Source organism: Balaenoptera musculus, chromosome 1 (assembly GCF_009873245.2).
Source record: "Balaenoptera musculus isolate JJ_BM4_2016_0621 chromosome 1, mBalMus1.pri.v3, whole genome shotgun sequence".
NCBI classification, from domain to species: domain Eukaryota; kingdom Metazoa; phylum Chordata; class Mammalia; order Artiodactyla; family Balaenopteridae; genus Balaenoptera; species Balaenoptera musculus.
In genome coordinates, this window is record NC_045785.1 from 173,601,474 (window position 1) to 173,614,184 (window position 12,711).

The window sequence follows — 12,711 nt, forward strand, 5'->3', positions numbered from 1 at the left end:
AAATGTGTTAACTAATTTTCAAAGTGATAGTCACAATGTTGTTCGTGATACGTCCTTACTAACATTTAGAAACCTGTGTAATTTTACTGATGTTACTTCTCTCATTCCTGATACTCATAATTTGTCTATTCATTATTCTATTTCACAATAATTCTGGCTAAATGTTTTTCAGTTTTATTCATACACTAAAAAACCCCCACAGAAACAAAACAGTTTTTGGTTCCATTTTTTTCTCTATTATTCTTCTGCTTTCTATTTTCTGTTTTCTATTTTGTATTCTATTTCTATTGCTTTCCATTTTATTTTACTTTGGGTTTAATTGCTCATCTTTATCATTAGTTTCTTAAGGGGAAATCTTGGTCATTGTTTTATCACATTTTTTCCCAAATAAACACATTGTTTGCTGCACATTTTCCCCTCAGTACTGCTTTACCAATATTTGACAGATCTTGATATGCTGTATTTTCATTATTACATTCAGTTCAAAATAATTTCTAATACGCTTTTTGCTTTCTTCTCTGAGCCACGGGCTATTTAGAAATTTGGCATTTAGTTTTTAAATATTTGAGGATTTTCCTGATACGTTTGTATTATTAATACATTTTTATGACTTGAATGATAGTGTTGTTTGAATCTACAATGCCCTTGCTGATTTTCTGTCTACTTGTTCTGTCAAAGATTGAGAGAAGGCTGTTAAAATCTGACTATAATTATGAATTTCTTTATTACTTTTTTCTCTCCTAAAATTTTGAAGCTCTGCTACATGTTTAGGATTATTACTTCCTCTGGATTAACTGCCAAGTATATCACTCTGAAATGACTTTGTCCCTGGTAAGACTCTTCGCTGAGACGTATTTTTCTTATGTTAAAATAGCCACTCCAGTGCTAGCATAGTATACCTACTCTCATCCTTTTACTTTTAATTACTTTCAAATTTTAAGTGATTTTCTTGTACACAACATATAGTTTAATCTTGCTTTTTAAAAGAATTCAATGTGACAATGTGCCTTTTAATAGGAAAGTTTAGACTACTGATATTTAATGACTATTGATGTTATTAGGTTTAAGTCTATCTACTAGATATTTGTTCTCGATTTCTCCATCTGTTCTTTCTTCCCTTTTGCTTATTTTTAACTTCCTTTGAATTAATTTTTAAGATAATTCTATCACCTTTTTGTCCTGTTAACTGTAACTCCTTATTTTGTTATTTTAGTGGTTGCTTTAAGGTTCATAGTGTACACACTTATCAGTCTACCTTTAAATTATATCATAGCATTTCACTGATAATACAAGAACTTTAAACTTTTATACCGTTGATTCTTGAACAACAGGGGGTTAGGGGCACCAACCCTCCACACAGTAGAAAATATGAGTATAACTCATAGTTGGCCATCTGTCTCCAAGTTTCCTCTGTATCCTCAGTTCTGCACCCATGAACTCAGCCAACCATGGATTGTGTAGTACTGTAGTATTTACCACTGAAAAAAATCTGCTTGTAAGTAGACCCTTGTAATTCAAACCCGTGTTGTTCAAAGGTCGACTGTACTTCCAGTACACTTCTTCTGATCTTTATGCTATTGTTGGCATACTGCTTATTTCTACATATACCTCATAATACACTGATTGTGGTATTGTTTAAAGAATTGATTCTCTTTTAAAGAATAATAATAAAAATAATAATGATGCTGATGATAAAAGATATAATGACCCATGTTGGTACCATTTTCACTTTTCTTCATTCATTTGTGTAAATACATATTTCTGACTGACATCCACTGCATTCTTGCCTGAAAGATTTCCTTTGTCATTTCTTTAATTCAGGTTTGCCACTGAAATTCTTGCAGGTTTTTTACATCTGCAAATGTATTTTCCATTTTTTGGAAACATTTTTGCTAGAAAATGAGCTCTAGGTTGACAGAATTTTTTAGTATTTTAAAGCTCTCATCTCCACTGTTTTCTTATTTGCATTGTGTCTGAGAAATCTGCTGTCATCCTTAGCTCTGTTCCTCTGCACCTGATGTGTCTTTTTTTTCCCCTGATCCCCCCATACCTCATGAACTTACATCTAAGCATTTACAATCTTAGTCAGCCTTGTATCTTAATAGAGTTGCCTTTTATTCAAATTGGGAATCCTCTGATAACTAATGAAAATTAAGATATTTTCTTTAATATAGGTTTTGAGCAATTTATGAAATGCCTTGGTGTAATTTTCTTGACCTTTCTCGTGTTTGGTATTTTTTGAGTTTCTTGGATCTGTGGGTTTTAAATATCCTTATTAATTTGGAAATTGGCTATTAACTCTTCAAGTATTTTTTATTTTGTCTGAGGCAACAGATTCTAAGGTATCCACCCCTGACCCTTTCCTTATGGTATGCATGTGCTTCTGTAATCCTCTCCCACTGAGTGTAGATAGGACCTATGACTTGTTTCTAACCATAGAATACAGCAAAGGTGATATAATGCATGTGATTATGTGATTACTTGTCTATAAGTTCACTATATAAGATTGTGATGTCTTATAATGACCCACTTCCTTGCTGAACCTGAAAAAACAAATTAACATGTTGTGAACTGCCATATGGAGGAGGTCACTTGGCAAATAGTTGAGGGTCACCTCCCACCAACAGCCAGCAAGAAAAGGGTCCTTCACACTGACAAGGACATTACTGCTACCAACAATCATGTAAGCTTGGAAAAGGATGCTTCCCAAGTTGACTGTCAGGTGAAAATCTAGCTCTGGTGGACACCTTGATTTGAGCATTAGCTAAGCCATGTAAGCCATGCCTGGACTCTTGACCTTCAAAAAAAAAAAACTGAAGGCATGATAATGTGATAATGTGTTTTATTATGTCTCTAAAGTAACGATAACATTGCTATACAGCAAGAGGTATCTAACACTTCCCTCCACCCCCAGCCTCCTTTGGGAACTCTAACTACACATATTTATGGCTGCATGAAGTCCCAGAGCTCACTGTTGATTGCTTTTTGCATTTTGTTCTCTTTTTGTTTCATTGTAAATAGTTTATATATCTATGTCTCAATTTCACCTGTCTTTTCCTGTGCAATAAAGGACAATGATTATGAGAGACAGACACAACTGTAGGTGTCTACTCTTATTCAGTGTATTTTTTATGTCACACATTACAGCCAATGTCAGTCAGGTCAATTTGGTTCTTTTCTCTGTCTTCATGTCTGTACTAATACTTTAAAAAATATGGAATACAGTTATAATATCCATTTTAGTGTTCTTGTCTGATAAGTTTAATGTCTGTGTTCATTCTGAGTCAGTTTTAATTGGCTAAATGCTCTCTTCATTATGGTTTGTGTTTTCCTGTTTCTTCACTGCCTGGGAAATTTTACTGGTTTTTATCATTGTGAATCTTACTTTTTTGGATAATAGATTATTTATTTATTTATTTTGTATTCCTATAAGCAGTCTTGAGTTTTGTTCTGGGGTGCAGTTCTTGGAAAGAGTTTGATTCATGTCGGTCTTATTTTTTATAATTTTTGAGGTGAGTCCAGAGAAGAACTTAATCAAGGTTGATTATTCCCCACCACTGAGGCATGCCATTTCTAAGCATTTCATGCAGTGCTCCATGAACTATTAGTATTTCCTTTCTGGCTTATGGGAACACTTTTCTAGGCCCTGAGTGAGTGCCGAATACTGTTCTCTAATCCTAATCCATGGTGTAGTTTTCTTCCCTGATGTCAGGTAATTTCTACACATATATGTACTCAACAGCATTCTGCTAAGTATTTGAGGGCAAACCCCTACGGTTCCTGGGGTTTTCTCTCTACATGGCTTTCTCCTCTTTGGTGTTCTGTCCAACAACTAAAAACACATAGGTCTCTCAACTCTGACCTCTATCCTCAATTTAAGGAATTTTTTGGTCTCTGCCTGGATTTTTCTCTCCCTGAACAACATCCTGGAAACTCTTTCAAGACAGCAAGCTGGGGCAATCATAGCACTCACCTCAGTTGTGTCCATTTCTCATAATCATTGCCCTTTATTACCTATTGTTCAATGCCTGGTAGACCATTATTTTTATATCTTTTATCACTGTTTTTGATTGTCAGGTAGGAGGGTAAATTCAGTCCCTGTTAATCCATCTTGGTTAAAAGCAGTTCTAACTATTTAGAGATTTAAATTTTTATTTAGTGTTATTTGCTTTGCTTGATTTTATTTTTTCAGGCTTCTTCAGGTCAAATATTCTTTGTATATGGAAGAGATAATAATTTAGTCAGCGCTCAGTTATAACACAGAAAATATAATTATATATAACTTGTCACAAGAAAGATAAACACAAGATGCATTTTGAGTGAAGATAGTAAGACAATTGTGATGTGAGAGAGCAGAAAACAAATAAAATATAATGGCCTCAAACAGTATAGGCTTTGTCACAGGACATAAGATCTTTGACTAGGAAAGAGCTGAAAAAAGAAGAATGGAATGAAACAGATGCTAAAATATACCACAAATTGAAGTTTTAATATTTTTCCCTAATTTATATAATTAATATTTAATCTAAACAACAAAGCTTAAATTTATTTTACAAATTTACCATTTGGTAGCCACTATATATATAAGAAGTTATTTTGATTAAAAACCAAACAAAAATAAAAACAGATTCTGCTTTTGCCCTCCAGCAAATTAGGATTGTTTGTCAAACTTAGAGAAGACATGGCAGAGGGGAAATAAATATCTGTAATGCAAACTAGAAATATATTATAAAGCATATGAAAGTTCAGAATATGAAAAATATATGATTCTTAATTATTCTGGAACTTTTTGCTTTCATGAATTTAATCATGACACTAAATTTACACATATTAATTATTCTTGAATGATATATTATTCCTTTATACTAAAAAAATTGGGGCAGATAAATAAAAAATTCAGATAGATTTGTGGTCAACTTGATCAAAATTGTCCAACTTGTTAAATATACTAAGCTGGGCTTCCCTGGTGGCACAGTGGTTGAGAGTCTGCCTGCCAATGCAGTGGACACAGGTTCAAGCCCTGGTCTGGGAAGATCCCACATGCCGCAGAGCAAATGGGCCTGTGAGCCACAACTACTGAGCCTACGCGTCTGGAGCCTGTGCTCCGCAACAGGAGAGGCCGCGATAGTGAGAGGCCCGCGCACCGCGATGAAGAGTGGCCCCCGCTTGCCGCAACTAGAGAAAGCCCTCGCACAGAAACGAAGACCCAACACAGCCAAAAATAAGTAAATAAATAAATAAAATAAAATAAATTTTTAAAAAAAGGTGTAAATGTACTAAGCTAAATGTACAGCTTGTACTAAATAATTAAATACTTTTATGTGTGCGTAAGTTAAAACGTTCTTTTGAAACCCGAAGAGAGTTTGCTATTTAAAAGAGAGACCTTCCTGAAAATAAAACTAATATATGAAATCAAACCTCTAATTATTATGAAGTATTTACATGTAAATTGTCTTACTGGGTTTTCTTGAATTAAGAGTTTTTGAACATATAGAAATTTAAAAATTAATTGTAAACTTTTCCTAATTTAAATTACCCCAAATCAAATAATTTACATATCAAAAATGCTTCTTGGAAAATTATTGTAAAGCCTAATTTTATCAATAGCTTTTGAAATTTATTTTTGTTCCCTGTGCTATACAGTAGGTCCTTGTTGTTTATCTATTTTACATGTAGTAGTTTGTATCTGCTAATGCCAAACTCCTTATTTATCCCTCCCCACTCCTTTCCCCTTTGGTAACCATGTATTTGTTTTCTACATCCATGAGTCTCTTTCTGTTTTGTATCATATTTTAGATTCCACAAATAAGTGATATCAGATGATATTTGTCTTCCTCTGTATGGCTCAATTCACTTAGTATGAAAATCTCTAGGTCCATCCATGTTGCTGCAAATGGAATTATTTAATTATTTTTCATAGCTGAGTAATATTCCATTGTATATATACACCACATCTTCTTTATCCATTCATCTGTTGATAGACATTTAAGTTGCTTCCATGTCTTGGCTATTGTAAATAGTGCTGCAATGAACATTGGGGTACACGTATCTTTTCGAGTTAGAGTTTTCTCCAGATACATGCCCAGAAGTAGGATTGCTGGATCATATGGCGACTCTATTTTTAGTTTTTTGAGGAACCTCCATACTGTTCTCCATAGTGGCTGAGCCAATTTACATTCCCGCCAACAGTGCAAGAGGGTTCCCTTTTCTCCACAACCTCTCCAGCATTTATTATTTGTAGACTTTTTGGTGATGGCCATTCTGACTGGTGTGAGGTGATACCTCAATGTAGTTTTGATTTGCATTTCTCTAATAATTAGCAATGTTGAGCATCTTTTCATGTGCCTGTTGACTATCTGTATGTCTTCTTTGGAGAAATGTATATGTAGGTCTTCTGCCCATTTTGTGATTGGGTTTTTTTTTTTTTTTGGTTTTGAGTTGTATGAGTTGATTGCATATTTTGGAAATTAAGCCCTTGTCCGTCTCATAGTTTGCAGACATTTTCTCCCAGTCCACTTGTCTTCATTTTGTTTATGGTTTCCTTTGCTGTGCAAAGGCTTATAAATTTGATTAGGTCCCATTTGCTTTTGTTTGTTTGTTTGTTTTTGCTTTTATTTCTATTGCCTTAGGAGACTGGCCTAAGACAACATTGCTGCGATTTATGTCAGACTATGTTTTGCCTATGTTCTCTTCCAGGAATTTTATGGTGTCATGTCTTATATTTAAGTCTTTAAGCCCTTTTGAGTTTATTTTTGTGTATGGTGTGAGGGAGTGTTCTAACTTCATTGATTTACGTGCGGCTGTCCAGCTTTCCCAGCACCACTTGCCAAAGAGACTGTATTTTCTCCATTGAATATTCTAATATTCTAATGTATATCCTAATTTTATGAATAGATTTTGAAATTTTAATTTAATGTATTTTTATAATTTCAGAAATAGAAATGTAGCTCTAAGTTGTGGAGCCTCTTCTCAACATCACCTTCAACACCCTTAAGTAAACTATGCAGCACTAAGACATCACTTGGAGACAGATTTTTAGCTGGAATACTGACCTGTAAGTTAACTTTATCATATTGTTTGTGCTTTTTCCTAAATTTGTTGGAAAAAATTCTAAACACCATAATTTTTAAAATCTTTCAAATAATTTTTCTATATTAGAAAAATGCTAGCAATACAGTATGTTATTTTTTCTTTTAGAAAAATAATAACTTGGCTCTTTTAAATTTTTTAACAGTTACAAATATTTTAATTTTATTCACTGCATGTAATCTGATTTTTAAAACTTAAAGTATTAAGGAAATTTTTGAAAATCCATATACCACATCAGGTAATAGATTGGATTTTTCCCGAAATGTATATTTTGATTTTCTCATCATTGTCAATCACATATTAAAGTTTATTTGATTATTTCAAAAGAAACCTAAAGAATATGTTAGTATGATTTTTTTAGATAACTTGAGTCAATTGAATTGAATCTTCTCAAAATAATTGACAATTCTAGACATTATACTTGACATGTTTTTGCACTAATAATTATATTGAGAAATAATATTTGATATAAATGCCATTATGAAATAGTATAGCAGTTAATTACGCTCTATGGGCATTTGAGCCATTCATTTTTGTTTACAGATGTGTTAATGAAATTCAATCTACATTTACATTCATAATTAGAAGAGGTTAAACACAACCATTTGTTCTATTCCATTTTCTAGAAACTGGCTCAGTTAACGCTATGTGTCCAACTCTTTTGTGTTTTTGCAAGAATTAGCATGATAAAAGCAGGCATGCTTATGCAGATTTAATTATATTTTTGCTGTTTTCGGATAATGATTTTATTTGACTTTATTTTTTAACAAAACTCTGTCTCCTAAATTCTGTGAATCAAGGGACATCTTCATACAACATTTGTCCAAGAAATTAAATGCCCACTACAAGGCACTTAAAAACCCAAGGTGTTTTTATCTAATCAAAGAAATTGTAGACTTGCTACCCTTCGTGTGAATCTTTATAATATAAAATCAATGCACTGAACCTTTAGAGATTTAGTAAAGGAGTTAAGCTTTTGATTTCAAATATCTACAGAAGCACTTTGCATTGAGTTATTTATTCAAGTATAAAGGATTTCAGTAGTTGAATGCCCTTGGATTCCATTTACACACCCAATACCCTCACCCCTCAGTCCCTCTTACCCTGTTAACTCACATCTAAGCAATTAAAATCTTATAATTGTGGGAAGACATTTTTTACCTGTGTTGGGATACATTTGATAACTAAGGAAAATAAAAGATACTCTCCTCAGGAAATTACACAGGAGCATAAAAGCGTGCATGAAGTTCAAGGACTATGTCGACCTGCTGGGGCAGTTTTCCTGGAGCTTTCACAGTAGCCCAGACTGCAGCTGACCCTGGGCCAGATAATCACTCGTCACTTAAAACTATAACTGCCTCAGGTGAGAACTCCATCCAGGCCTAAATTTAATCCTGAAAAGTCTGACCTCCCTCCCCTCTTTCCCAGTCCCTACTACCTCACCCTTGCCTGCCCTATGTACTTCCAGGATTATTTTCTTAGTCATGTTGCTGCCAGCACACATACCTCATTCGGTTTTTTTTCCCCTTAGTTATGCACAAGATATGTGTACTTCTCTTTACAACCCACCTCTGTATCATTCCCATACTGTTCTCTGTTTCCTCCCCTTGATCTAAAGTTCCACTTTTCCTTCCCGTTCCCAGCCCCACTACACACACTTTAAAATACTTCCATTATGTGCTCTAGAACTCCCTTCCAAGACTAATGGGCTCCAGCATTTTCTGGAGTCCTTTCACGGTGAGGCTGTTCACTCTCCCACATTCCAGGTTACTCCTTTGTCTTCCCCAGAGCTGTTTTTAGATCACTCTTTTATGAAAGTCACTTCTCCTTTGGGGCTGGCTCATTTCTACCACACATGAAGCTTTATCATCCCCAGCTGTATCATCAGGGTCTAAGAACAATGCCTGTACACAACAGCCTGCACCATTAAAACATGTGTCTTTGTGATACATACTTCTCTTGTGGGAGAAAAGAGTACATACAAATATCCATTAAGTTTTGACATAAACTGTGAATGAATATTTCTTAATCAGTATGGATACAAAAAGTCTACTGTATAATTCTACTTGGCACTGAGCAAAAAAATCAATAGCTGTATAATAAACATACTTACTACAAGGATGTCTTCTATTAGAAAATACACTTTAAGTTTCTGTTTATATCATTGAAATTGATTTCTGAAAAAGCCTATTTCTTCTCAGCAACCTCAAGCTAAATACCTACAACACTATCCTACCTTACAATATTTTTAAATTAACTACAACATCTGCGTTCATGCTGGCTACCTTTTTATCTATTCAGCATAAATATTATTTATACACTTGATTAGTCAATATAATGTAAGTCCTATAGTCAGAAGTAGACTAACTATAATTGTATAATCTATATCTACAGAAGTCTTTTTCTTAACCTCATCCACTAGCAGTATTGAAGATGGGCAGTTATGGTTTGTGTAACCCTTAAGCTAAAGATATTTTCTTTCTTTTTTTTTTTTTTTTTGGGGTATAGTTGTTTTACAATGTTGTGTTAGTTTCTACCATACAGCGAAGTGGAGTTCCCTGTGCTATACAGCAGGTTCTTATTATCTATTATCTATTATATAGATCTACTATAGTTATCTATTATAGTTATCTATTTTATACATATTAGTGTATGTACGTCAATCCCAGTCTCCAAGTTCATCCCACCTCACCCTCCCTCTCCGCTTCCCCCCTGGTGTCCATATGTTTGTTCTCTACATCTGTGTCTCTATATAGCTAAAAATATTTTCATGTCATCTTTTATTCTCTCTGGGACAGTCTTGGACAAAAGATGTACCTTGGGCTAATTTTTCTTAGCATTCTCAACATAACAACATACTTACTTTTCAATTAACTGAAAAAACAACACACATTAATTTTAATCTCATAAAGCAATAAAATGATATATTTAATGAGTGCTTTTTACATTAATTATGAAATGTTACATTTGAAACACTGGGAAATGCTCTTTATGTTTTATTTTGCTCTTATTAACTTAGTCCAGAATCACACTACCACATGTGCCAACTCTTTGGTCTGTTAGTTTTGCAGTGGCCACTGGCCAAACACAATAACATGCTGATCTAAACTGCCAGAGAAATATGTCAAAACATCTACTGTTTTGGAAACCACTGCCTTTCTCTCTCTGTCTCTGTCTCTCTCTCTTTCTCTCCCTTCATTTCTTCTGAAAATTAAAGGTATCTTATTCTCCCATGCTCTCAGTTTTTGTAAAGTCAACCTTAGTTGCTTCAAAGGCAAAGGATTTTAGTGAACATACAGAGTTTATCCAGTAGTTCTAGATTATGGTATATCTTGACTTCTAGAAACTTATAAACAAATACTTGTACTTCTCAATTGTGCCTTAAAAACACGGTGGGGGGGGAATACTCCTTGAACCAGACTTAATGATTTTTGTGTCACTGACCCACTTTGAACCTAATAGAGCCCCTTCTCAGGATAATGTTTTTAAATGCACACAATAAAATATGAAGTTTTACAAAATAAATCAGTGCTATTAAAACAAAGTTTCATCTATGTACGCTTTGTGAGGGAGTCTGTGTACCCGAGGATAAACTGACACTACTCAAGTGTATTTGAATTAATGTTCTGACATGAAACACCTTGACCCAATCATCAAGTTAACAAAATTACATGAAAATATATACAATTTCATCTTAAATGTACTGCAACACTTAAAGCAAAAGGACATATTAAATTATTTTTCAGGACTCAATTGTTTAAATCAGTGAGACATGAACATATATAGACATGGATTTTAGAGACAGAGAACAAAATGGTGTGACGTAACTCTAGGGTAAACATACTCATACCTTTATGGCAGTGGATGCAATTTGAATGTGGTGAAGTCTCCGAAGGGTGCTGTCCCTGTCAATGAAATAGGAAGCAGCTAGTTGATGTAGCGTCTCCAGAGTGACCGAGGAGCTGTTGGCGCTGGGATCACTTCCTTCAGATCGTTTGCTCAGCTTCCGCTTGTCCACAAAAATTGTGAGTGACTCCTCTCCTGCATTAATAATATTTTACATTATTCCATTTCCCACTTCAAATCAATTTTTTCAACTACCTGCAGGGGAGGAAGCCTAGCTTACAGCCATAATGAAACAAAAGAGTGATAAACAACAAACAGGCAGGGAGTTTTACTTTTCTTTTGTTCACAAAGATTTCCCATATACCTAGAAAAGTACCCGGGATGTTGATGGTTGTGAATACATATTTCATAAATATTAAACAGCAAGCTTTTGCAGAACATGTTCTCTAGATTATATTGACTTTCTCATACAGTTTAGCTTACCTAACACTCATTGGGTCTCAAAGTAAATTAAGATAGGAAAATATGTAAAACAAACTCAACATTTACTACACATCAGCATGGTAAATGGAAACATGACCAAGCATATTACAAAACATTAGCTGTTTTCAATTGTACCCTTAAAACACAGAGAAAATATATACATGCATATATAGTAATATAAATATTTATGCATTAAATTCAGAGGTTTCCTACACATGGCATTAAATATTAAAATATTGTGTGTTAATAAGCTCTATGGAAATCACTAACCTCCATGAGAAGCTTTAGGTACTTGACAACGGATTCTCTAAGGTGAAATTTAAAGCAAATTACAACTAAGCTGCAATTTTCAATGTTTGAATATTGACAATAAAGTGTCAATGCCATTCAAGTCTAACATTAAGAACTTGCCATCCTCAGACTTCCAGATTCTTAGATATTCATCTAGCATATAATTGTCAAACTAGAAGCTTGTTCTCATTCTTTCAGAAACCCATCTGTTTAGGTGGCATTATGCCCACTGACAATTTGTCAAGCCAGTTTTCTAAAAGACCAAACAAGATTTTCTAGCAGAAGAATAGCTTGCATTTCTTCTCCAAATTAAAAATAATACCAATTTTAAAGTGCCGCAGCCTAACTGCCCATCCAATTCTAAGTGACAGTTCATACTTCTCTGCAAGAGATCAGGTGAATTGGTATCAGAAATAAGGTGTCAACAATGTTATTTCGGAAAGTCGCATTCTCAGTTTGTATTTGGACATCAATATGCAAGCTGGAAATGAAGCAGACTAACTAGAATTGCTGAAGGAAAAAAAAAATCTCAAAAATATGAATGAGTGGGTCAAGTTATCAACAGCATTAAGTCCTGTACATGATAAACAGCCTTCGGTGGGAATATCTGAAAGCAAAAAGGGAATACATATGTCAAATACTATAGAAAAAAAAAAATCCACGGCAATTATTTACCCCTAAAGGAGAGGATGAACTGGTGTGGAAATCTGAGTGAATACATTCTCAGAAAGACCACTGAATCTGAGAAATCCACCCATGTGCCCAAACAAACATCTTGTACATGAGACAGAAAGAACAGCGTTGTGACAGTCTAAGAATTTATAATGGAGCTTGACAACACATGCAAGTGCTATGGCCTGAATGTTTGTGTCTCCCAAAATTCATATGTTGAAATTCTATCCTTTGAAGATGATGGTATTAGGAGATGGGGCCTGTGGGAGGTGTCTGGGTCATGAGGGCAGAGCCCTCAAGAATGGAATTAGTTCCTTTGTAAAGGAGGTT

General features: G+C 34.3%; 1 protein-coding gene across 2 annotated transcripts in view; it reads right to left on the reverse strand.

The window, feature by feature from the left end:
- The window catches only part of BRINP3 (BMP/retinoic acid inducible neural specific 3), a 430,978-nt gene that overhangs the window by 188,164 nt on the left and 230,103 nt on the right, over positions 1 to 12,711 (reverse strand). For both annotated transcript variants that reach the window (XM_036867990.1, XM_036868000.1), the window contains one exon: positions 10,940 to 11,130. In XM_036867990.1, coding sequence (XP_036723885.1) covers positions 10,940 to 11,130 — 191 coding nt within the window. The remainder of the gene's footprint in view (positions 1 to 10,939; positions 11,131 to 12,711) is intronic.